The 25831-nt window shown below is 40.7% G+C and overlaps 1 protein-coding gene across 1 annotated transcript in view; it reads left to right on the top strand.

Annotated features, from left to right (window-relative positions):
- Positions 1-25831, top strand: part of CACHD1 (cache domain containing 1) — a 114822-nt gene that overhangs the window by 35389 nt on the left and 53602 nt on the right. The window contains exons 2-3 of the mRNA XM_064454899.1: positions 5151-5213; positions 18449-18597. Coding sequence (XP_064310969.1) covers positions 5151-5213; positions 18449-18597 — 212 coding nt within the window. The remainder of the gene's footprint in view (positions 1-5150; positions 5214-18448; positions 18598-25831) is intronic.

Here is a 25831-nt window from a genome sequence, read left to right as displayed (position 1 = left end):
GAGGATAAAGAGCATGAGTGATGTGCTGAGCATCGTGCTCAGGATTCAGGTGTTGCCGGAGGCTCAGGGGCCCCAGGGATGGCACAAGGCTTTGACTTCAGCCCCTGCCTGCCCCACAGAGTTTAAATGTAAGGATAAACCAGCAGGTGATAGATATAGCCAGCCAGATAAGTGTTATTTCTCTCTGAGCATCTCAAATGTGTAAGTAATTTGAAAAGAAAAGCATACTTTTACAGGCTTCCTGATTTAGACTGGGTTTCTGAAATCTACTTTTGGAACAAAGTATGGAAAGTGCAGATGTTTCAAAACTCGTAAGTTTTGAAAAAGTTTTCCATTTTGTTTACTTCGGAATGTTGTGTTTGAAAACTGATGCTTTGTGGCGGAAATAGCTGAAGTGAGTGAAACAAAGTTTGCTTGCTGTACTGGGTAAGCTGTGGCAGCACAAAATGTTGTTTTCTAAACTGAATCTTGAAATTTAATTCAGAGTTTGGATTGAAAAGCAAAAGTTGCTTTTGTTTCCAATAATATTTTTTTAAAGTTGGAAACCTTTGCAAAAATCTGCTTGAGGAAACCAAGCTGGTGGAGTAGTTGAGGTGCGCTGGGTGTGTGTGCAGGTGTGCTGCAGCATGTGTGGGTTGGAGCACAACTGTGAAGCAACTTTTCTTGGCCCAGTACCTAAGATAAGTAGCAGATAGCGTAGAGCGTTAAGTTTTACCGTCTGCCATGTGCCACAAAAACAAAGCTGTTGTGTTTTAAGTATGTTGGATTTAAAGGAATTTGAGAATTCCTGAAAAATTAATCTTTTTCACATAGTTGATGAATGTTCAGCAACAACCTGAATATTTATAAATATTGTAATAAACTTAAAATAGATGATGATAGCAAAGGGTGGAGCAAATGGAGAAAAGTAAAATAAAACGCTGTTTCAGGGCTTACAACGGTGTGTGATGAGGAGACATTGGGAGCAGTGGTGGGGCTGCAGATAGCTCTGCGTCTGGTGGAGCGCCACCTCAGCGGGGGGAAAGGCTGGAGGCCAAACCAGCGCAGCAGTTGCAGCCTTTGTGTGTTGTGAGAGTGAGTGGTGATGGGTTACGGCAAATAATCCCAGGCGAGCATCTCATTAAACACGTGTGTAATTGTTCCTGTTGGAGTGAACTTAGCCTGCTGCCATCTGCTAAGCAGATTCAATTAAACAGTGAGGAGTAGGAAGAATAATGTACAGATGCTAATGCGCTGTGTAAACTACCATGGGCAAGTTCTCCTATATATTTAGATTATTTTTCTAAGTTCGTGGAGCTGACTTATTCTTGGGTCTGTGAAGGTCCCTTAACTTCATTTGAGGTTGCCACTTAGCTCCGGTTTTCTACTTAAAGTTAGATCACTTTTTTAAGATAGTGAAATTGGCTTAAATACAACAGGGAGATGGTTTTGGATTTGGGTGAAATTCTGCATAGGAGTTCTTGATAGGGAGCAGGTATCTCTAGTAACTAGACTGTACCCAGACAGAGGCCGAGCAGTTAACACACAGCCTCAGGGAACTCGGTGTGCAATGGGTTGGCTTTTCCTGGGTAGTTTCTCAATCCTAAATTAGTTTTTACTGTTGGTTTAGGCTCACTGTCTATGATGGCAGTTTGACTAACAGGCTTCTGCTTTTCCCTCTCTGACATGCACAGAGCTTTAAATTAAAAGAGTAGAAGACACCATAACATTTTCAAGAACTTGGTTAAACTATAAATCAAGCAAAAATAGGTTAAAAACATAGCTCTGCGGCCAAATAAATTCTTGCTGGTGCTGTGACTCTTATATAAGTGTGTGTAATGTTCTCTGGCATTATTTTGAAAGTTCATAAACACGGCTACGTGTTAAAGGGGTGGAGGAAGGGGTCAGCTTTGTGTTAAGGACAGAAAGCTTCATTCTCGGTAGCTGTCAGTCTATTTCCTTCTCGCTCCTTTTGATGTCTGGAGACTAAATGCTGTGTGGAGAGAAAAATTCAATTCATTTAAAACATTTTGCATCAAAATGACATGCTTTAATGTATTTTCTTCTGATGTTTAAATTATCTTTTCATCTCATGGCAGGGTGTGGGGGGGAAGCCAACATGTTTGTAGTTAAAGTACCCAAGCAGAACTTTAAACAAAGGTCTAGAAGAAGAGGAAGTTTCAAAGTACGGGCAGCTTTTAAGAGTAGATGCCTCCCCCCCGCCCCCCCCCCCCCCCCCCCCCCCCCTTTCTTTTAGGCTCTCTGAGACCTGTAAACTGAGGAGATTTATTGCTGCCCTTCAAATGCTTCTTTAGAATTAAGAGTTCAAATTTCTGAAATTCCTGAAGTCCTCAGGAGGGAAAGGAATAAGGGAAAGTGATGATCTTAAGTGGAGCACAGCACACCAAAGGGTTTTCCAGGCTGGTTTTGCTAGTTATAGCTGCATGTAGCCTTACTAAGAGGAAATGAGCTAAACCTGCATCAGGAAAACTCTCATGGACGAATGATTACACTGCATTTGGATGAAGTTTAGACTTCTTTAGTAACTGCAGTTGTTATTGCCAATAATTTGGAAAGCAGACTCTGGCTTATATAGTGTGGCTGTAAACATGAGTCTTAGTATACTCTCTCACAACTATGACATCAAGGGAGGGATTCAACAGGGTGTTTGTAAATCACTGTCCTTCAGCAGATGTGGCCATGCCTACAGATGTTCTTGCTGATGTGTTGTCATGTGTTTGACTTAATGCTGATAGACGTGGAATCCACTCTGTCAGTGAAATCCCAGCTCCCCTTGAGGCTGGTAGAGAAAAATCCCATTGACTTTTTTTTTTTTTAAATTTTCTATGCCTCCTCCACAATCTAGGAAGGAGTTCACCCTCTGTGTTCCTTCTGCTTATGTCACTGATTTTGATATATTTGAAGTTGTATTTCCCAGTAGTTCACTTTCTTCCCTACATGATGCATGGAAGCTCTAATAAATGTTGCAGAGGGTGCAATGTTAAAATGCCCACTCCTGTGGAGCAGCCAGCACAGCTCCCTTCCAGCTCAGATAGGCTCGTCGTGCAGTTGTTCTGTGGCAGGCACTAACAGCATCTCTTAGGTTTGGGCTGTGTTTTTGTAAAAAGTGTACAGTGTGTTTCTGGTTGCAAACACAGAACCCCAGAATCCCACGTTTGCAAGGAAGTGTCAGCATTTTAATCAGGATCTGCTTGGAAAATTATTTCAGCTTCTATATTGGATATCTTGCTTTCATAGAGAATGTTTGATATATGGTGGGGAACTGGCCACTTGTTTTCTTAAGAACTCTGCAAACCCTCCCTGCCGTTTGGATACCTCCAAGCTTGTTAGGGATTGGCATGCACCTGAGCAGGAGGACAGGAGAAAGTTAGAAGTTCCTTCATAAATTAAGAGGCTTTTTTTTCCTCTTTTCCAGAGTATAATGACCTAAATAACCTTAACGTTTACTGTTATGTTTATTGTTAATGAATAACCAATACTATTCTTGTTTTGCATGGCACTGTTCTCTTAAACCTCCATTGCATTATGCAGCTACTGCATATGCTATTAAGACAGATATCAGAGGAGTATTTTAGGGACACTTGTAGGTTGTCCAGTACGGATGGCCCCACTGTCCCGAAGGGGGAAGGTGCCTTTGGAAATGAGAAGTCTTGAAAGGGAAACTTAGGTTTATCAGGCAAATTTATCAGGAATGCTATCAGTGTAACCCAGAATCCTTCCAACCTTATTTTTCAGTTTGGAAGCAGAATATTAGCAAGGTGTTGTTTTCTTTCCTCCATGTAACCACTGTGAGCAAATTATGATGGCGGTGTGGCTCTTGCCTGTGGAGGCACAGCAGGCGGAGGGACTTGTGTCTTTCCGGAAGCAGATTGGAAGCTTTCCCAGGGGAGGACAGAGCTTTCATTTCTATCTTCTGATATGTTTTTTTTTTTTTTTTTCCTGTTAGTGAGTCTGATTTTGTTGTGTTCAAAAGCGGGTCTCATTCTTGTCTTTTCCAGATAGCAAATGTGTCTAAATTTGGCTCACAGCTTCTTGTGTGTTAGCTGGAAATAGCAAGCACTTTTAAAAACAGTTATGTTGGGTTAAATGTTTAGTGCTAGAGAACAGTCATAGTTTGCACGGGCAGTAGCTTTCAAATGTGAAATATTTTGTTTAGCACCTTATGACAGTTTGGTAAATTAACAGATGTTCTGAACAAAACTGTTATGTGTTTGCCTTCAAAACCAAACCCAGCCTTTTCACACAGATCCAGAAACAGGTATATGGAGATGTGATTCCCCTTGAGTAAGCCTGGCAATAGAATCCCCAGGTGAAATGGTCCTTTTCTGACACAGATTTCATAGAATCATAGAATTGTTTATGTTGGAAAAGACCTTTAAGATCATCGAGTCCAACCATAAACCTAACACTGCCAAGTCAACCACTAAACCATGTCCCTAAGCGCCACATGTGCACATCTTTTAAATACCTCCAGGGACGGTGACTCAACCCCTTCCCTGGGCAGCCTGTTCCAATGCTTGACAACCCTTTCAGAGGAGAAATTTTTCCCAATATCCAATGTAAACCTCCCCTGGCACAACTTGAGGCGGTTTCCTCTCATCCTATCACTTGCTACTTTGGAAAAGAGACCAGCACCTTCCTCACTACAACCTCCTTTCAGGTTGTTGTAGAGAGCAACAAGGTCTCCCCTCAGCCTCCTCCAGGCTAAAGGCCCCCAGTTTCCTCAGCTGCTCCTCATCAGACTTGTTCTCCAGACCCTTCACCAGCTTCATTGCCCTTCTCTGGACACACTCCAGCAACTCAATGTCCCTTTGTACTGAGGGGCCCAAAACTGAACACAGTATTCCAGGTGTGGCCTCACCAGTGCCAAGTACAGGGCCACGATCACCTCCCTGCTCCTGCTGGCCACACTATTCCTGATACAAGCCAGGAAGCTGTTGGCCTTCTTGGCCACCTGGGCACACTGCTGGCTCATGTTCAGCTGGCTGTTGACCCCCTGGTCCTTTATGCCGGGCAGCTTTCCAGCCACTCTTCCCTAAGCCTGCAGCATTGCGTGGGGCTGTTGTGACCCATGTGCCGTTTGAAGCTGCTTTAATGTGATATTTATGACAAAAGGTCTGTTAACGCATCCTTTCTGATTTTTCTTGCAGAGGATATTCAACTCCTTTGTGTACACGGAGAAAATATCAAATGGAGAAAGTGAAGTTCAACAGGTGAGTCCGAAAGCCCCTTCCCGCCTCCTGCTGCCCACTGGCAGTGTTACAAAGGCTAAGGCAACTTAGAAATCAGTTTGTCTGGATTTATTGTGGCCACTTTCCTAGCGTCCAGCAGATCAGATAACCCATCTCCATTTATGTTCTATTCCATTTATTGTTATATGGGCTGATGATATATTTGAGAGTTTTGCATTGCCGTGAAAAGGCTTTCCATCTGCTGTGTGTGGGTTCTTCCCAAAAGAGCAGAGGCAAAGCTGGGGCCCTCATGTAGTATCTCACATTAATTGTCTTGTTTTCATGTTGGAAGTGTCTCTTTTAAAATTGTTTTAATTCAAGGCAGAAACACTAATATTGTTTATGAATGCGGAAATGGTATCAGTTACTTTGTGTAAATATAGGACAGCTACAGTCTTATGCACAACAGTTGTGGTTGAGGTTTTTTTTGTAATTTTGTGTGGGTTTTTTGTATGGGAACACATTTGAACATTTAACTCTTCAATTTAGCATTGAGATAATATATCTCAACACATGGGCTGTTTGAATTTTGATACATGCATGCATTTAGAAAATTAATTTTGGATCTGTTTTAAAACAGACCAAGTAGATCTCATTTTCTTGTTTAAGTAATTAAGGTACCAATTCTGTAGGCTCACAACTGCATCTTCCTGCTAAATTTGATTAATTTTGGTAGAAGAGGCAGCTGCTTCCCTGCATGAGTAGCCTGGGCACCTGAAAAAAGAGCTGGCTTTTCCTTCCAGTTTAAGCATGGACTCAGTGGCACAACATTCAGCAAGTAACCTGACCTTCCTAGACCCCTATCAAACCAGTTTTAATGTTCAGTAAAAACAAAAATGCCTCAGAGTTGCTCTCCCCGGGGAAAAGGGAGTTGTTCTCCAGCCACGCAGGTAGCCTGATTTGCACATGAGCTGCTATTGCTGGTTTCCAAGAGCATAGCAGCACATTGCATGCTCATGTGCATTAAAACTGGTCATGTAATACAAATTAACACTCTAAGTTGTGTTTACTATAGATAGTAAAATTCCCAGACTTTTTTTTTCCCAAGGAAAAAGTCAAAGCAGAGCTGCATCAACCGGGATTTTGAATGCCTGCACATTGTATTTAAACTTTGGGAGAGTTAGCACTGGAGAGCAAGGCTCAGCTCCTTTTCCATTTCACAGAATCACAGAATCACAGGTTGGAAGGGACCTCAGGGATCATCTAGTCCAGCCTTTCTAGGAAGAGCAGTCTAAACAAGATGGCCCAGCACCCTGTCCAGCCGACTCTTGAAGGTGTCCAATGTGGCCAAGTCAACCACTTCCCTGGGGAGATCATTCCAATGGTTGACTGTCCTCACTGTGAAACATTTCCCTCTGGTGTCCAATCGGAATCTCCCCAAGAGCAACTTGTGTCCATTCCCCCTTGTCCTCTCCATGTGACTCCGTGTAAAAAGGGAGTCTCCATCTTCTTTGTAGCTACCCGTTAAGTACCGGTACACAATGATGAGATCCCCTCTGAGCCTCCTTTTCTCAAGGCTGAACAAACCCAGTTCTCCCAGCCTGTCCTCATATGGCAGGCGTCCCAGTCCTCTGATCATCTTGGTGGCCCTTCTCTGGACCCCTTCCAGCCCGTCCACATCCTTTTTGTATAGAGGGGACCAGAACTGTACACAGTACTCCAGGTGCGGCCTGACAAGCCCTGAGTAGAGTGGGATAATGACCTCTTTCTCTCTGCTGGCGATGCCCTTTTTGATGCAACCCAGCATCCTGTTGGCCTTCTTGGCTGCAGCAGTGCACTGTTCGCTCATGTTGAGCTTCCTGTCCACCAGGACCCCCAGGTCCCTTTGCACAGAGCTGCTCTCCAGCCAGGTGGATCCTAGTCTGTGCTGCATTCCCGGATTATGTTTTCCCAGGTGCATGATCTTACACTTTTCCTTGTTGAACTTCATAAGGTTCTTGCTGCCCCACTCCTCCAGCCTATCCAGATCTCCCTGCACGGCATCTCTCCCTTCTGGAGTGTCTACTTCCCTGCTCAACTTGGTGTCATCAGCAAACTTCATCAGGCTACACTTGATGCCATTATCCAGATCACTTATAAAGATGTTGAATAACATTGGGCCCTATATCGATCCCTGGGGGACTCCACTAGTGACAGGTTGCCAGTTTGAGAAAGAGCTATTTACCACCACCCTTTGGGTGCGGCCTGTCAGCCAGTTCCCCACCCACTGCACAGAGCACTTGTCTAGGCCATATTTCAGAAGAAATATGGTGGCTTTTGATGGGATTCTAGTCAATGTAGGAACTAAATTAATTTGCAGAAAATTGAATAGTTCAGGAAAAGTTCCAACACCACTGGATTTCTGTTAAACAAAACCAGAGTTGTTAGTGTAGAAGCCTTGTGCCATACTGGCATTTAACTGAAGTGTGTAGCTATATTAAGAGATAACTTTGGTAAATGTAAGAGCATATGATTAATGATTTCAGATTTAAATTAGACTGTTAGATTGACATCATACAGATTTTAAGGTGAATCTCCTGTGAGTGCTAGCGTAAAAATGGCAAGGTTTATGTTAGGAAAAAACCCGACAAAGTTTACCTTGGGTGTTGCCATTGTCTGTGTTAGATGTTTCCTCGGTGAGATACAGATTGGTGTGGGAAACAATAGAAGAAACCAGAGCAAGGCATTAATCCTGGTAAATTACACTAATTCTGGTATTAACAATTGCTTGACGCTGCAGATAATAGCGTCTCAATCCTAGTAACAGACATTATGCTTTACTGGAGTTTTTTTCCTAGCTCTAGTTAGTTAGAAAACATTTGACACAAGTTTTTCCTGAAGCTTAATTGTTTTGTGGGAGTCTGTCCTACATATTCAATTTGGTTGTCGATGCACGTTCTTGATTTTTCTATCATCACAGTTGAGATTATCACCTATAATACAAGAGTAAAAAAATATGGGGAGGGCTAAATAAGCCAGGAGGACTTCCCCTCCTTGGTTTTTGATTCCACTGCCTGTCTTTGTTTTGCCACCTTTCTCACTTTGCTTCTCAAGTGAATTGTGGGGAAGACTTTCCGTACCCCTAATAATTATCCTTATTCTCTCCTGGGTTTGCTTGGCTTCTGCTTTTTGGTTTTTTTTGATTGGTTGGTTTGGTTTGATTTTTTGTTAAGCAGTCACCAGTATGAATGTCATGACATGGAGGGCAGCAGATGTGCCATTGATGTTGTATTAGAACCCTTCAATTATTTTTTAAATAGCCTCTCTTCCAAGAAACCCCCCTGGTTATTTTTCTTTTTTGACAACCTCTAATTGGAGAACACATAATTAAGAAGAGGTTATATGGAACTAATGACATCCTGTTCTCTTCATGTAAGTGGTACCTTTTTTCTCTTGGAGGTCCAGATACGTATGGCTGTGTATCTGAGTAGTTAATTTTGTATCATTGTTATTAATTTATACAATTCTGGTGTGTGTTCCTGTTACTAATTTGGGCATACATTTTTTTGTTGTTGTTGATGTATTGGTAAAATATTGTTTTTTAAAAAAATAAATTGGATGTCCAAATTGCGATCCCATAGAATAAATTTGCTTCTTGGGAAGGCATCATGCTATTGGTGATGCTAAGTTGTTGGTTTATATGGTGCCCAAGGTCAGATGTGCACGAACGGTGATGGTTCAGTGGCCCAGACAGGAGACGCATGCTATGCTCAGTGTGATGCTGGAGCCCACTGTCCACCCTCGGGAGGCTTCGGCTTCCCTCTGAGCATACACAGGTGGGTGCTTGCATGCAAAAGGACCATGAAAGGGTAATTGTCAGTTGAGTTTAAAAGTTTAAATCCGAAACCATCCAACATCTTAAAAGAAGGCTTCTCTGGCTTTGACGTTGCACTATGGTAATGTTTTTCTCAAGTATTTCTGGGTGGTCTGCACACCACTAAAGGGCCATGTGGGCTAGATTATATGTATCAGATGGCTTTTGAAAGCCAAAAGTGTTTTTGGGAAACAAAGAAGCTGGATTAAAACTTCTTTGAAGTCTCTACTATCAGTTCACTACTTAAGAAAAGATGCTGCTTGTTTCCCAGACGCAGATGTACATATTCACTCTAAGTAGATATAAATAACTGTCTAAACACTGTAGGTAGTGTGATGAATTCAGAGCTGTCAGAGAAGAAAAACGAGGCCCCGGTGAAGTATAATTACTGTGGTTAAAAGCTCAACAGTGAAGTGGATAGAAGAATAATTGAGCACTTCTGTTTCATTAATAACCAGGTCCTTTAGTCCTAATGAATTACAAGCAATATAACCAGAGTTTTATGAGTAAGAGTAGTACATCGAATGGGATTGTCTTGAGCAAATATAAACAAATTAAATCCCCTGTCGCTCACTCCTGGTTTTGTCGTTCATTAACATTTTCTTAGCAACTGATACCCGAAGGCAATTAATTAAGGTTTTATGTAATCTGGGATTTTTTCCTGGCAGACCACTGAATTGTTGTGGGGGGTATTTGTTTTGTTTTTGTTTTTTGTTTTTTTTTTGTTTGTTTGTTTGGTTGTTTTTTTTAAAAACCAAACTGTGTAAATAATGACTTTCGGTTTGTCGAGAAAGTGCAAAACTACAGCTGTTGGCCTTCAGGCCTAACTATTTAATATGTTTGGCTTTCTTTGTGCCACACAAGGTGTGGTTTACCTTTTGACATTAAACTTCTAAGGTCTACAGTTATAGCATTACTATTGTACGTAACAGATAAAACCTTTTTTGCTTTGAATAAGTTATAAAAAATCAGATGGCAATTGCAAAAAAACCACCTTGGATTCCTTTCCTGTAAGTTATTTCAATATCAGAGAAATTGCATTCAATAGGAAAATTTAGTGGTGTGAACTAGTGATATAAATAAAGTGGAAAATGGTTAGTTTTATTAGGGAAAATCTAGATAGCCATTTTCAAGGAAGTCAGTGTGTGTTCCTGTCCTGCCAGACATCTGGTTTCTGCAGTATAAGGAATATGAAACTGGGCTCCAAGGAGGGGAGAGGACGGTGATGCAGTCTTGAGCATGAGCGTACTTACCAGCCTCAAGCAGAAAAGTCTTGATGCATTGAACTCTGGCAGAGAAGTTGGAGCACAGCACCAATTACATCTCTACAGAGAGAAATTCATAACCATTTCTTCTGTCTGTCCATGCATCCTGGGGAAAGAAGCAGTAGCAAATAAAGTTATTGAATTAGAGATGGTCAATTGCAAATATGACTATGTCAGCTGAAAATCACCTTGCTGGAATTTTCCTGGGAATATTCACTCCTATTTGAAGGCTGGGAAGGACAGGGACAGAGGGAGGATTTTAATTTAGAATGAGTAAATCAGTAAGCAGTGAGATGTGCCTTATTATTAGGTTTTTCTTGTTTAATGTATCCTTCTTTCCATGTAACTCCTGTGTTTAGAGCTAGAAGACTGTCATTCCTTTTCCTTCTGGCTCATTCAGAGCATCATTATAATCCATAAAAATAGCAATAATAACCTAGAAATCCGTTTTGTATAAATCTGCTAGAAGCTGTGAAGAAACTGAAGGAGGTTAATCGGGAGGTTTGAGAACAGAACTGTGAGGCAAAACACTGGGTTTTTACAGGTATGCAAAATTGTTTCTAAGAGAACCAGGTTACCAAAAGTATTTTTTTGAGAATTGGTGTGTGTATCTATATACACAAATAGATATACACATACATATATATCTCCAAATATATGTGTGTGTGTGTATATATATGTAAAAATCCCTGAAAGCTGAAATCTTTAATGATTTGGGATTGAGTAAATTGTGTGCCACAAAAATGTCTTTTGGAGTAATACAATATATTTTAAATTCAGAAATGCTTAACTGTGCACTTGCATCCCAGAAGGCCAACCATATCGTGGGCTGCATCAAAAGAAGCGTGACGAGCAGGTCAAGGGAGGTGATTCTCCCCCTCTACTCTGCTCTCGTGAGACCCTACCTGTAGTAGTGCATTGAGCTCTGGGGCTCCCAACACAAGAAGGACATGGACCTGTTGGAGTAAGTCCAGAGGAGGGCCACAAAGATGACCAGAGGGCTGGGCACCTCTCTTATGGAGACAGGCTTAGGGAGTTGGGGTTGTTCAGCCTGGAGAAGAGAAGGCTCCGAGGAAGCCTTATAGCAGCCTTCCAGTACGTGAAGGGGGCCTACAGGAAAGCTGGAGAAGGACTCTTTATCAGGGAGTGTAGTGATAGGACAAGGAGCGATGGTTTTAAACTGAAAGAGGGTAGATTTATATTAGATATAAGGAAGAAATTCTTCACTCTGAGGGTGGTGAGGCACTGGAACGGGTTGCCCAGAGAAGCTGTGGCTGCCCCATCCCTGGAAGTGTTCAAGGCTGGGTTGGATGGGGCTTTGAGCAGCCTGGTCTAGGGGGAAGGTGTCCCTGCCCATGGGAGGGGGGTTGGAACTAGATGGTCTTTAAGGTCCCTTCCAGCCTAAGCCATTCTGATTCTATGATATTTCAGAATTATAAAAGCTACGACTTGATGATCTTTAAGGGTCTTTTCCAACCTAAATGATTCCATGATTCTGATTCAAATGGTTTAGAAAAATCAGAAATCAAATTATATATTACCTAATCAGAAGTGAAACTTCCTTCTTTTTTTTTTTTTAAACTTTGCTACAGAGAACACGTACACATTTATTGTCAGTCTGACAGAGAACATTTTATCCAAATTTGTGGTGGTTTTTTTCATGTCTGACTACAGACTGAAAGATCCACTGTTCAGAGCTTTGCTTTGCATCACTCTTACACCCCTGATGGACAAAAATGATTTTGCTGTCATACTTGGGCAAGTTCAGTGAAGTGTGTATTTATTCATTGGAGTTAGAATAATTTGAAATTTTGCACAGGTGGGATACAGCTGCTGAGGATTTTTCACTCTGTCAGGACTCTCATTTTTTGAGATAGTTTTAAATACATAGCACTGTATGAGTGAAGGGCACGTGTTCATTTGCTTGTGAAGGGTTCTATTATGGAAGTAGCATTTAGAGACAACGTCAGCTTTAGTTTTGAAAATATGGTAAAGGATGGAAGTTGTGTCCTCTAAACTGAATTGGACACAGCCACTCACTGAATTTGATCTCTTTAAAGATCAAATAGCTGTTTTACAAACTGTGTTGACTTTGTGGCACATGGAGAGCGATAGACTAAGGCAAATAAAAATCCCAAGTGGAATTATTACTAGGGGTTTCTTTCATGGGATCCTTATGCTGTTGGGCTGCTGTAATCTTCTGGGTTTCTGGAGGACTTCCATAGAGCCCGTGTGAAACTTGTTAGATAATGCACCGCTTTTTCTAAGCCTACTTCAGGGCTGGACCTCTCTTGGTTTGGTTTTTGGTGTTTTGCTTCCTCTGTTACCAACTGCCAGGTGGTGGGATTACATTCAGAGACATAGCCATTCCTTGTTCTTCCTTGTTCCTCTTTGCCAGTTGATTTGTATTCTGTTAGTTGTGGCATTTTTAATGCGCTGTGGGACAAGACACAGCTATCTCTACCATGTTTTGTTCTCTGCATTTTCCTTGCTAAGGCCACCATCATGTGAGACATCAGCTATACACAAGATGTTCTCTGTGTCTTCAGGGAATGTATTTGTTATAAAAATAAATAACAATATGTGAGTTTAAGGAGCTCCTTTGCAGTTGTGCTAATGAAAGGACTCCTCATCACTCAATTTCTTTTACTTAATTATTTTTTACCAAAACGGGATGTCTTTCTAAAAGTAAGCTATGCTTCAGTCTGGAAGGACAGGTTTGCTGCAGAAACACTTGTGCTGGTGAAGGACACAGGCCATCAAAAGCCCACCTGGCTTTACAGAGCTGGTACCTGTGAGACAGATGAACACATTGACTCCCTCTGTCAGCACACTAGAAGAAAGGGTTCCCCCGTGGTGGGAGGAAGGATGCTTTTGGCTGCTGTCCCGCTGCCTCACTGTGTCATGCATCAGCGGTTGATGCCCATGGCTGACAGCTTTGATGGTCACACTGCTCCGGCACCAGACTCCTGCAAAAACAGCACAGCAGCCTTGGAGAAACCAACCATTGTTCTCCTGAGCAAAATTCTTAGTAGAAACAGGGTCCTGATATGTCTGCCCTGGCTGCTGCTCTGCCCGCTCTGGTTTTATATAAGCAGTAAGAGAAAGCTCTGCACTTGCTGTAATAGCTCTCCTCTTGGCCAGCGAGGTGCAGGGTGGTAAGACTGAGCTGGCATGTTGGCGTGCTGTGCTTTAAGTTGGGTTGGATTTTTTCTTTGTTTTTGGACTGGGCAAAGAGCTTTTGAACTCTTTTGAGAGGAAATATGTCAGCATGCTGAAAAATCTAGATTTTGCTGTTGAGCGTGACATTTCCCTGGCTACGAAAAGTGATATGCTTGCACAACATCGAATTTTGTGTTGATTAAGTATAAGCCTCATGATAAAAGGCGATGCATACCGTGGTTAAAGTATTTCCAGAATGACTTTCAGGAATTGTGTCCCTTTCTCTGGTTTTTGTTGTGCGCTATGTTTGACAACTTCCTTGGAGTAAGTCTTCGGAAGCCTTGATTCTTAGTTCCACTGGCCAGTGGAAAACCTCAAATAAGTGCTGGTCTCTTTGAAGAAATGCACATTGGAAAGTAGTTTCCTGCATTCTGATTGAATGTTTAAGAGTGTATTTTCAGTGTCATCCAGAGTAGGAATGGTTTGAATCTGTTAAAGCAGAGCTGTGAGAAGAAGCCGGTGGTGATTCTGATGATCCTTTCTCGAGCCATGTCTCTGCTGACCTCTTTGCTCTTCTGGGTTTGTAGAGAACTGGTGGTTTCTTCAAGACCCAAGCAGGTTAGGAATAAATAAGTTAAAAATTTTCTAGAACAGAAATCTGTGGATGCACAGTAGTGTTAAGTTGTGATACAGTGGGAGGAGTGCCTAGTGGATATTAGAGAGAGGTACTTTTTTTCCAGGTTCTTCTGGTTCAAAGAGGGGATCTAAAAATAAAAATACTAACTAAACTCTTCAATGTGTAAGGAATACAGTTTGAGGAGCCCAGCAGTGTTAAATCCCTGGCTGTGAGTCCATTATGGTGTCCATGCCTGTTGACCTCATTGATACATATTTTATATACATTCTTGAAAACATTAAAAATACCTTGGCTTTCAAGATACAGCCAGAAATAAAACCTAACCTTGGAGCTCTGCTTTCCCTCAGTGCTCCCTGAAAAGGGAAGACTTCAGAGCTGTGGCACTTTGAGGGGAATGAAGCTTTAAAAAAAAGCTCGAGGGAACTATGCAAATGAGGAGAATGTCTCTGAGAAAATTAGAAACTCTCTGATGTTGTGATGAAAGGTTGTCAGTGGAGATGGTGACAACTGAAGTGCATTACCCATGGGTGCTGCAGTAATAGAAACAGGTGTTACCGTCCAACCTGTCTGCAAACTGAAATGCTTTGGCTGCATGCCAGCTGCCCCCAAAAAATATTAAAAAGAGCTAATGGCTGCATTGTTTGGAGTGAGCACTCCTTTTTTATTATTTGATTCCTTAAAATTAAGGAGAAAATACAGAAATCTGAAAAAAAAGATGAGAGGAATGCCAAGCAAGGCTTCTTTCTCCCCCCATTGTTTTTAAAAGGAGGTGAAGAGCACTTTGAGAATAGACCCAAGGATAATAGCATTTTTATGTCAAGCTCAAAGTATCCAGATTTATTTTAGTCTCCATTAAAATGGGTGAATTTGAGCATTTCTGTGGGAGCAGAAAATGTCTGTCATGCTTGGTACCTACCTGAGGGTTTACCTGGGCATGGGATGTCAGTTGCCTGCTCCCTTTCATGTGCTTGATTTGGGACACAATTTTTCGTTTTGCCTTAAAAATGTTTTACGCAGTTATGTTAGGATGTTTTCATAGTTCAGTGCTCTGTCCTTTCATTATTTGTTATCTCTCTCTTTCTGTACCTTTGATGCTTTGTAACCAGTGTGGTGTGGGTCTCGCATCCATCAGTATGTAACAGCTATTCAGCTCTGGGCAGGCTGAAAAAGCAGGGTATATGCTGGGGAAAAAAAAGGGATCTTTTGGTTAAAGATTTGAGAGTTTTATTTAGAAAAATTAGTAGCTGATTTAAGCCTGCAGCTCTTATTCTGACAGGCTCTAGCAACTGAGTGCATCACCTTGCAAACTGAATAATGTTTCTGAGCTAATGATGTGAGTGTGCATGCATGCATGGGCACACAGGGCATAGATGAGGAGCTAGGAAGTATGCTTCCCCCGCCCCACCCCCTGTTTTAATCACTGAGAGCTGGAATTCCTGTTCACTGTCATAGATTTTTGTGCTCCAGTGAAACCCAACTATGGAAGAAAAATTAAGTTAGTTTTATACTTCTTGATTTGATAAATTAGAACTATTTGGGTTTAGTTATTTTTCATCTGATTGGTGCATTACTCTTAGGTTCTTAACATGGTTTTATTCATTGTAATCAATTTACAATGGAAATTTGCTTTTGGATCATCTTGCCATTGGTGACTCTTTTGAGTTAGCTGTTTTTAAAGTGGTTTTGATTGTTGGGAGTATTCTCTTAGTATCAGAGGGCAGTATTTTTAGGGTTCTTCAGATTAGACAAACTCAGTTCTTCCAACTGTGTTCTTGACTGTGGGCAGGGAATAGATGTCTGTAGCTCTGGGAGGCTTCAAGTCCCTTGTTGCTGACAGGCACTTGACTCTCTGCCCTGACTGAAGTTTTGGATCCCGTTTAATAAAGTAATGTAATGACTTTGAGCTGTTCAGAAGTTTTTTGATGGGAGGTGCAGTTTAGATACTAAGCATTTGCTTTTTATCAGCTTCTGAGGTATGGGCTCTTCTGAAAAACAGGTTTGTCAGATCTTCAGACTCTGCACAGCAGAGTAAAATTCAAAGGCTGTGGGGTGCTTTTATCATTCAACCTAGAAGGTGAACACTCATCAACACCGAAACCTCACCTTGTACAGCATTCATTTATCAGAGAAAAGTGATTCCAAACAAGAGTCCTTTTGCTCTGATGCTTCGTGTTAGTTCTGTTACTGCTAATGATGGTTTCATGGTCCTTTTTTTTTTTCAGCAAACTTAAGCTCTCTCCCCTTTACGTGATTTTACGTAGAGAAACCAAGAAAGAAGTGTATCGATTCAAGTATCTGGTTTTTATAGTGCTTAAGCACAGGTATTTAATTTGCCCATACTGAGAGAGGAACTTTGTAACCATGAAATGTAAACGCTTCGATTTAGAAAATTTGGCTTGTGTATGTTTGAGACCGTCCAGAAGAACACACTTGTCAAGGACACATTTAAGGACTACAGTCGGCCAAAAAGAAACTTTACTGGAAAACAGAAAAGGAACTGCCCAGCAGCTTATTCTCTAACAACTGAGAGCAATTTAATAATGTTGGATGCCTAACATGGAGGAGACCATTAGTAGTCCTCTGGTGCCTTGGCAATAAATCATTCTACCAAACTAATTAGGTATAATTCTGCAAGTCATTTGAGCAAGGTCCTATTAAAACCTGTGCTCCTAGGAGACCTGTCGTTGAGCTGCAGCATTTGCTGGGAACAATGGAGGCAAAAGCAATGCTGTTATCAGTGTGGGCCTTGTTATTTGCATAGCGAAGTAAATCATGATGAAATGTCCTGTTAATAATAGTTAGGAAAGACATTTGTCAGTCCAGGGGATCTGGAACAACCGACTGTGTTTCTCAGCACACAAATGTAGCGGCACTGTTAAATCATCCCCATAGAGTTTGGAGTGTACAGGGAGCAGGAGACATGAGTGTTATGAATTAACTAACTTCAGCTATGAAAAAAGTTTGCAGAAATGCAAAACTCAGTATTTCTGAGTATCCAACATTGCTGTATATTGCTTAGGGATGATTCTGTTTCATTTATGATGCATCTGGTGGATAATTAAGTGTAATAGATATGTTGGTGTGAAAAGGATACTGAATGTGCCAGAGCAAATTTTGTACATGACTGGTTAATTTCATTAATTTACTTTGAATGAAAGACTAGGAGCAAAAGTGTCAGTAAATTTTTCTTGTAAAACCTGATGCTTCCTAGGAACTGTGTTTACTGTCATGTTAGCTCAAGTAGCAGCCACAAATTTTCCCTTCCAATTTTCCCCTGCAAAGTCATTAGTCAGACTCATTCTGAAGTGCCTAATGAACTAGACACAAGCGAGCTCTTATCTGACAGCGCAAGAGCTTCAATAGGCCTGTGATGTGTCCCAGCAGGCTCTACCCTTGTTAACACCGTGTGCCTTCGGACTGCTTTGAATCTGCCTGGCACGGAGAGCGTGCAGGGCTCTGCCTGCAAAAGCCATGGGCATGACCATGTCTTTGAATCACACACCGGCAAGCCCCAGTGCAGAGCTCAAGAAGTATTTGTTTGCAAACATTTGTTAACTTTTTTTTAAAAAAAGAAACATTTAAATAGAAGGGCTGAAGTACCCTATTTGCTGTTTCTAAAGTTAGGCACTCCTGATTTTTTTTAAAGGTCCGAGAATTGCTGGGGAGGGATGACAATCTGTTTGTTTTCACTTTTCAGAAAGGAGAGAAATATGATCATCTGCTCTTACAAGTAATAGTGTAACCTCTAAACCTTGTCCTGATTTATCAGTAGCTGCCTTCATCAGAAGGACCTCTGACAACAAAAGGCTTGTGGAAGAATTTCACCTGTGCGAGATGGTTGTCATTATTTTCTTTCTGTTATAATAAAATGTCAACTACGATTTTTCATTCTGTTGTTGAAGTTTGTAGTTAAAACTCTTGTAGCTTACGACTAGCCACAGTGAGCTGCTAGATCGATGAAGATGATGACTCTGAAGACACTCAGTTAGGAGCCTGTGGTGCACCCCAGGAAAGCAGCAGGGGATACAAAGAAAAAAAGCAAGAACTGGGATGGCTTATTTTGCCCAAATTGCAATGAGGAGAACTAAATGAAAGTTTTTGTGAAATACTTCTGAGCAGATCCACCTGACTGAGGAGGCTGTTGATGAACAGAGAAATATGCATGGCAGTATTTGGGCGTTTTTGTGGCCAAGATTATTAATTACTTGACTTCACAGTGCTTAAGCCAGCAAAACAGAAGTACAATGAGCAAAGCAGAACGTATGTAGTTTTTACTTTCCATTTAAGTTGGTTAATAAGGAACGAGATAATGCAGAGAAATTGGCTTAATTTTAACCTTTCTTCTTTTTTTTTTTTTCAGTTGGCAAAAAAAATTCGTGAGAAATTCAACCGTTACTTGGATGTTGTGAATCGTAACAAGCAAGTAGTGGAAGCATCATACACTGCTCATCTCACATCGCCCTTGACTGCGATCCAAGACTGCTGTACTATTCCACCATCTATGATGGAGTAAGTATTAAATTCTGAAATTACTTATGCTGTCACTTAATATGTGAAGGAAAAAAGATTATTTCTTTGCAAAATAGCCTGTATTATCTGCTGGTCTTGATAACTCTGAAAAGGGGGGAAGAGAGTACTCCAAAGGTGCTCCTTATCTTGTCCTCATATTCTTTTACATTTCTACTATGCACACGTTTAATGAGGTGCTCTAAATAAGAACTCATCTGTGATGGATTGTAAAATGAAACAAAAAGGAAAAAAGTTTGTTCAACCCTTAATTGCACAGAATACTTTTCTGTAAAAAATCAGTCTGTTTATATCCAAGATGCCAGTTTTGCATTGAGACACTGCTTACCCTGAATAACTCCTCTGAAGCTGGTCATGGGACTTGTTCTTTTTACCCCTTTGAAGTGCAGTAACCCAAATCACGAGTTGGTCAGTACATCACATGCTAAAAAAATTGCATTACAGTTTAATCAAGTTGACATGCTGCTTTTTGATACACAGAGGTTAATCAAAAATGAGTACATTGCTTGGAAACTGAATGTATTAATTTTCAATTTGTTTAATTTTTAAGTGCAGGAGATTTGAATAGTCTAAATCCAGGAAGTTGGTTGTCTTAATCATGTTTTATTATGCTGTGTATTTGCAGAAACTTCTTTGGGTTTCCTGATTGTAGGAAGGTGTGATAGAAAATCTGATTTTTCCCCTAAAAGTGTAATAATTTCTTTTAAATGCTCAACATTTTAAACATTTACTTTTATACACACTAGGAAAGAACAAGAATAACTTCCAGTTTGTGCAAACCTTGATTACAGAGTATATTTTCGTTGTTTATATCTCAGTCTGATTTAAAAACATTTTAGAGAGAGGAAGGTAATTGGGGTAATAAATATTAAAAGCACTTTCTGCAGTCTAACTCTATAAGACAGCTTTTAATGACAGTGTGCTTTCATATTTTCTGAAGTGTGGCATTAACCTTTGTTTATATAAGGACTTAAGATATTCACGGCATTCAAATTTGCGATATGAATCGGTGTCTGGAGAGAAAGTCCACGTGTTTGTTTTGATTGGCATGAAAGTAAGACATCTTGATAGGGTTAAGCCTCACGTGGCACCAAAGAAAGGCGTACCTTGCTGTTTTAGTGTAGATGTAGTAGTCTTGGTACAGTTCCTACTCTTCAAGGTGTGTGTGTAAAATGCTGGCACATCTGGTGCTCAATGGCCAGACTGTTGGCAGCATTAGTAGAAAGGTCAAGAATTAGTGGAGGATGAAAACCTTTCTGTGCTCTGACCTCTCCATGCAGGAAACACCAGCCAGCAGTAACGCTCACCAAGCAAGGGGTGAAGAGGAGGAATGAGATTTATAACTCCCTTGTCAGTATTGCATAATTTTTCATTTAAAAAAGAAAGAAAAAAAAAAAAGACACCTGCTCTTAGTCTGTAAACTTTCGTGAATTTCCTTTCACTTTGTCCTCCAAAATTACTTAACTTGGAAGTCCTTTAGAAATTTTTTTACCCATGGTGGACTTGCGTAAAGATCCTTCACAGTATGTGGTTTAACAAGCGAACCAGAGCTCACAGCTGGCAAAGCAGAGAGGTGGATTTTCTATTTGCAGAGCTCCTCATTCAGGCTCTACAATATGATTCTCATTATTTAGTTACTGGGCTTGATAATAGTAAATCTGCTGAAGTGGTTACCAGAGCAGTCTATCAGTCTGCGGGATCCTCCAGACAGCACTTCAGCAAGACCCGGTTGAGTGGCTTATCGGACCATGCAAAATATACCCACTGCCATCTTTAGGAAATTGTCCGCAAGTCATACCAAGACAGAATGTAAAAACATGTTTTTCTTGTGAAATTTAACTTCAGAGTTGTTACTGGTGCCATGCTTTGTTAATTGCCCAATTGTCTAAATGCTTCTGCCATAATTTCATTTGTCATTTCTGCCCTTCTGCCTCTCCTGGTGCTGCTCTTCCTTTCATTTCCCTTCTCTGTGGCATCTGTCTTCTGGGAGATTACTCATTTTGGTTAAAAATGTTGGGAAAAAGCTGATGTTGATATCCAAGGTGGCATTGTTAAGTCTTATGTTTGACGCAAGCCTGTCAAAGGGGAAAGTAAAACGGCTCACACGGGCAGGACATGGTTTCTGAAATGGTAGGAGAGCACCTCATGCCCTTCCCCTGCTCCATGCTGTCAGCTGCCTCAAAACCTCTCCCCATCTTCCTGCCTCTCCAGAAAAACACATTAATTTTTAATAGAAATGCCAAAATGAGATAACTTTCTTTTTAAGTAGAAACTTTCCATTAAAATTAAAAGATTCCTTGCTCATTAGGATCCCCGTTTCTCTCCCATGGTCACCTCTAGGACTAGTTAAAAGGGAGGAAACGGCCGGCGGGGCGAGCGTCTTTGCAGGCAGGTGAACCAGAAATCATCAATAGCTGCTTTTTTTTTTGTCCAGAGAAATAGACTGAGATTTTTGACAGAAAATACTAAAAGTTAAGATACCTACCCTAATGGTCAGATTATGGGGAAGTGGAACAGATGTATGAGTGTTTGAATGTGGATTTAGGAATTATTTTTAAAACACAGACACAGATATCTCCCAGCTGGACAATGTGATCATATTTTGAAGGCTACTGATTTACTTGAACTCTTCCACATTTTATTTTCCACTAAGTTAGTATGGCTATGAGGAGGGCTGCACTTGTGAGAAGTAAAGTTAGGTGTGCTTTTGCTGGTGACAGCTTATCCTTGACATGTGTTAGTGCTGGGCAGAAGAGTGCTGGAGTAAGAGCAACAATGATTATAACAGTTTTGTTTAGAGTGTTTATTAGCTGCTGCTATAGAAAAAGACACACTGAAAAAGACACAGATTTGTCTGTGCTATTTGCTGTTTCCAGGATCTACTTTGCTTTAGATTGTAACTTGAAAATGTGTGTGTCCTTAGGGCTATGTTTTTTCTTTCAGGAGGATTGTGAAATATTTGTGTTATAACCGCTTTACTCTGTGTATTCTTTTTCTGGGTGTAGGGAGGTGTTTTGTCATGTGGCCTTTTGAGTAAACATTTGGTGCAAGAACAGTGTCAAAAGTACGTTATCTTCAGGCTATATTTTTCAGGTAGATTTGAAGGCTTGTCCCACAATATTTCAGGTTTCTTATCACAAGGCATTCAGCCTCTAAATGCACGATCACATCTGTAAATCTGAGGGTACTTAATGTTGTCAGGTGATTCCTCCATCAACATTTTACATTGCTGTCTAGCTTAGTGGCATTGCTTTAGGAATGCAGCAAGTTTGGGTTTGTTTTGGAAAAATTAAGTGGGAAGGTATTTACACATGTGTAAAGTAGAGATGAACTATTGTATAGAGAGAAGATTTATTTTTAGGGTTTTTTTAATCGCTTGGTATCTTTATTTAGTTTATATTTGTTATTAGCATTAACAAAATTATCCATGTGTAGCCTTGGATTTGCTTGTATTTACCTTGAAAATCTGAGCATTGGCTTAGAAGACAGTTTGCCATGTTGCTTGAGGGAAACTGAGAATACCACACCTGGTGACTGGAAATAAATGACAGAAAATAAGACTAACAAAGCATGAACCGGGATATAAAATGAATCTGGCATTTAAATTGCTCATTTAGTTGAGTAGTGAGATATGGCAAGCAAAACAATATTTATTTTATTGCCAATATGTGGTGTTGGCTTTACAGTGAAGAGCCCAAATGAGTAAGTTTCCATGTGACTGTGATTCCAGTCCATAGTGACTAGTTCTGAATTAAAATTAACAGCCTGATTGTGGTTTTGGTTGCTATATTGTACCCAACATATAGTGGCCTAACTAGTGTAAGTACTAGTGCATTTGTTCTCCCCACTGAGGTTGGTTTGTGCAATGGAACTACCTCGGTTTGGAAAGTGGTGAAAACAAATGAACTAGAATATGCAAAATCAACTTGATGAGGCAGTGCAGTTGGTGGCTATTGAGCGGCTTTGGCAAGGAATTTTTCCACAGGCCTTAATTCAACAAACGTTTAATCATATGCCTATGCTCACCCAGTTTACCAAAGCATTTAAGCACGTGCTTGTGTAAATGGAAATTAACCATACACTATATATGCAAGTACTTCGAAGTAGAGGCGGACTGCTAAATTGGAGCAACAGAGCAGGGGCTGTCTGTTTTTTCTTTAGTTTCTGCTGTTCCTTGCTTCAGATACAGCTGTTTGCATTTTCAGTTCTGCTTAATCAAGGTTTGGGAATGGAAAAAAACATGATGGCAATGGAGGTACAGACAAAAGTTGAGAAGAGCAGCCAGAGGGTGTAGCTTTCAGACAAGCTCAGAAGTGGATGGTATGAAGATCCAGTATCTGCTCTACCATCTGGACTATATTTGTGTCTGTGAGGTCAGAGCCTGGAGACTTGCTCCTTTTCCAAGGGCTGTGTGCCACGTTGAGGAAGCACCCATAGCAGTTGAGAAAGGGGCATTGCTCCAGCCAGAGTTAATATGGGTAAAGTGCTCCAGGCTCTTAGCAAAATGGATGGGTAAACTGATGTGAGATAAGGAAAATGGATGTCAAGTGACATGCATCTTCTAATCTGTGAAGAAATCCCTGCTGGAAAAAAAGGCTTTGTGTTTCCTCACCAATAAAGGCTGCTGAAGAAGCCACGAGAAACAGATTTCATGCTGTGTCTCCAGACATTCCCTATCATGATTGAATTGGGTGGTTATTTACAAGACAGTGTTTTGATTAAAAGTATCTTCCTTCTTAAGAGGATAAATACCTTTGTGTACAAGATAGTGTCTCCTCTTTGTCATGCCTGAGATGCTTCCTGAGAAAGCTCTGAGTGTAGATGTTTAGGAAGTCTTGGGACTGAAATGGCCCGATGTACATGGGGCTATAGCAGAGCAAGAGGGCAGGGGAAAGAATAAACAGTGTTTGTTTATCAGAAGTATTGAGCACCTGCAGCTTCCCTGCACCTTCAGCAGGAACTTACAGGATACATGTCAGTTGTGGAAAGTGTCTAAATGTAGGGACTTAAGAAATGAGTTTTGGGAAACGGGTTTAGAAGCATTAGCTTTGTGTGGTGTTGTAACTTTGCAGGTCTGCATGGACTGACTTGTGACTGACAACTGAAATAGCTTTCTTCATAAAGATGGTGTTGGACTGGATGGCAACATAGATCAAATAGGTGTTTTCTATTGAATATTTGCAGATGAAGGAAAATCAAACTCTTTCCACACAAAGAGTAACTCTGATAATGTGTGTAATGTTTGAGTATTCATCACCTACACAGTATAAAAATGCCTTTTTCTGGAGAAGCTGTGATTGATGCTATGATTGATGCTAGCTGGCTCTTGTAGGAGACTTTCAGAAGTAGCTTTATATAGTTCCAGTTTTGCCAGGTAAATTAAAGTTACATTTGCATGATAAGTACATGTGAAGATGCAGCTGCAGGTAGGTACTTTACAAAATTGGTGCCATAGAGTACACTCCAGTGGTTTTCTTGATGTAGCAAAGCCCTGCATTTCTGCAGTAAGATTACCTTCCAAAAAAACGGAGGCTATAACTCCTTACGTAGATGCATTTGTGAGGAAACACACAGCTACCTGTGTAACTTTTCCAACAAATAAACCAGATACTATGCTTTTAAAGGGAGACCAAAAAATCTTCCTGAACCCGGTCTTGATCCTCCTCCTCTCCTGCCTAGTTTTAAGACCCATCACAGTCTGATGTAGTACAGCATTTCACGTCCTCATGTGTCTGTGAGTGAAGGTAGGAAATGATTTCCTTAAGTTGCCCGCAACTGGGACCTGAGTGGGGAGAGAAGGGCAGAGTCGTGGTGCTGGGAAGCCACCCTGCGTGGTGCCTTGCTGCTGCGAGGGGTGGTGTGGCCAGCGTTTTGATAACCCTACACCTGCAGATGGGACATGAATATACATGTGTGCTGGTGGAAACACCCTCCTTTCTCTTGGCTTCTACCCTGGAGAAGAGAAATTAATTTCACTGCTGGTTTTTATGGAAAGTTGTCACAGGTCTCTCAAAAACATATGTTTAGAAGCACATTGCCATTCATTAATACTCTTGCTTCTGCTGCTAAGGTGTATATTTCAAGGTGGCTAGAAATCTATTTTTACTCTTTATTTGACTATGCTGATAAGATCTTAGGGAATGCATTTATCTAAATTTGTGAAAGGAGATGGAATTGAGAAATACTTGTTGGTAAAACATTGTATTTGGCAGTGCTGCGTTACAAGCGTTAATAGAACTGTTTGAATAAGTGAGTTTACAAACCTATTTTTGAAAATCATTTACTTCCTGACTGTGATACCACCTTCAGAAGTGGTCTTTTTTTTTCTTTTTTTAAACAGATGGTTAAATATTTGCTAATGCAGTTCAAGTTTATTGCAGCTCTTTCTTTGTTTATCCTTCCTCCTTAGCAGTTAAGTGGGCGATAACGGGAATCCCATTCAGTTCCTTCAGTTGCTGCAATATCTGAAGAGCTGCACTTCCAAAGGAGAAAGTGGGTGGGCCACACTAAATGAAACCTAAGATGTATTTGCTGTTCTTGCAGAGTATCAGACTACAGTAATGCGGGTGAATTCCCTAGAAAATGTGGGGAGTGTGCATAGTGCTAGTCTTGGCATGACCTTGTTTTGTCCATAAACTGTAGCAGGTATTTAGGAAATTGCTCTCTTGGACTGTTGCTTTTAACTTCATAAATGTGGCCGAGTTCCTCGTGAAAAAGTGATTTTTGGCATAGTTTGTGTGACTGGGTTGCAGGCCTCCTTCTAATAATACACTTTTTTTACGTCTGAGAGCAAGTATACTTTTACAAGCAGTAGTTGAAATAATTGGAACAACTTCTGTGCCTTGCCAGAAGAAACTGGTTAACTGAATCGTCAGTAGCTTTTTTTTTTTAAATCTTATAAAAACATTGCTTTCCACCGTTCTGTTTAGATGCAGTGGGAATCATATATTTCAGTATTATTTTAAGTATGTAAAATATGAGTTAAAATCTTGCCTTATGATCAAGAAAACATGCCTAGTTGAGAATTTCAAAGGAAATGCTGAATTTTCAATGAACTTGTGTAATTTCATTTGCATACTAAAATCAACTTCAAATTTATATGAATGGAAAGGGAGGGAATGAAATGAGTCTTGAAACAATGAGAAACACTCAATAGCTGCTCAAGTGTCATTTTTATAGGCAGCTCTCTCATTTTTTCCCTAAACTGAAACTGTAC

This window comes from Phalacrocorax carbo, chromosome 6 (assembly GCF_963921805.1).
Source record: "Phalacrocorax carbo chromosome 6, bPhaCar2.1, whole genome shotgun sequence".
Classification (NCBI taxonomy): domain Eukaryota; kingdom Metazoa; phylum Chordata; class Aves; order Suliformes; family Phalacrocoracidae; genus Phalacrocorax; species Phalacrocorax carbo.
Note: the sequence above shows the minus strand (reverse complement) of the source record. Positions and strands in the feature narration are given on the sequence as shown.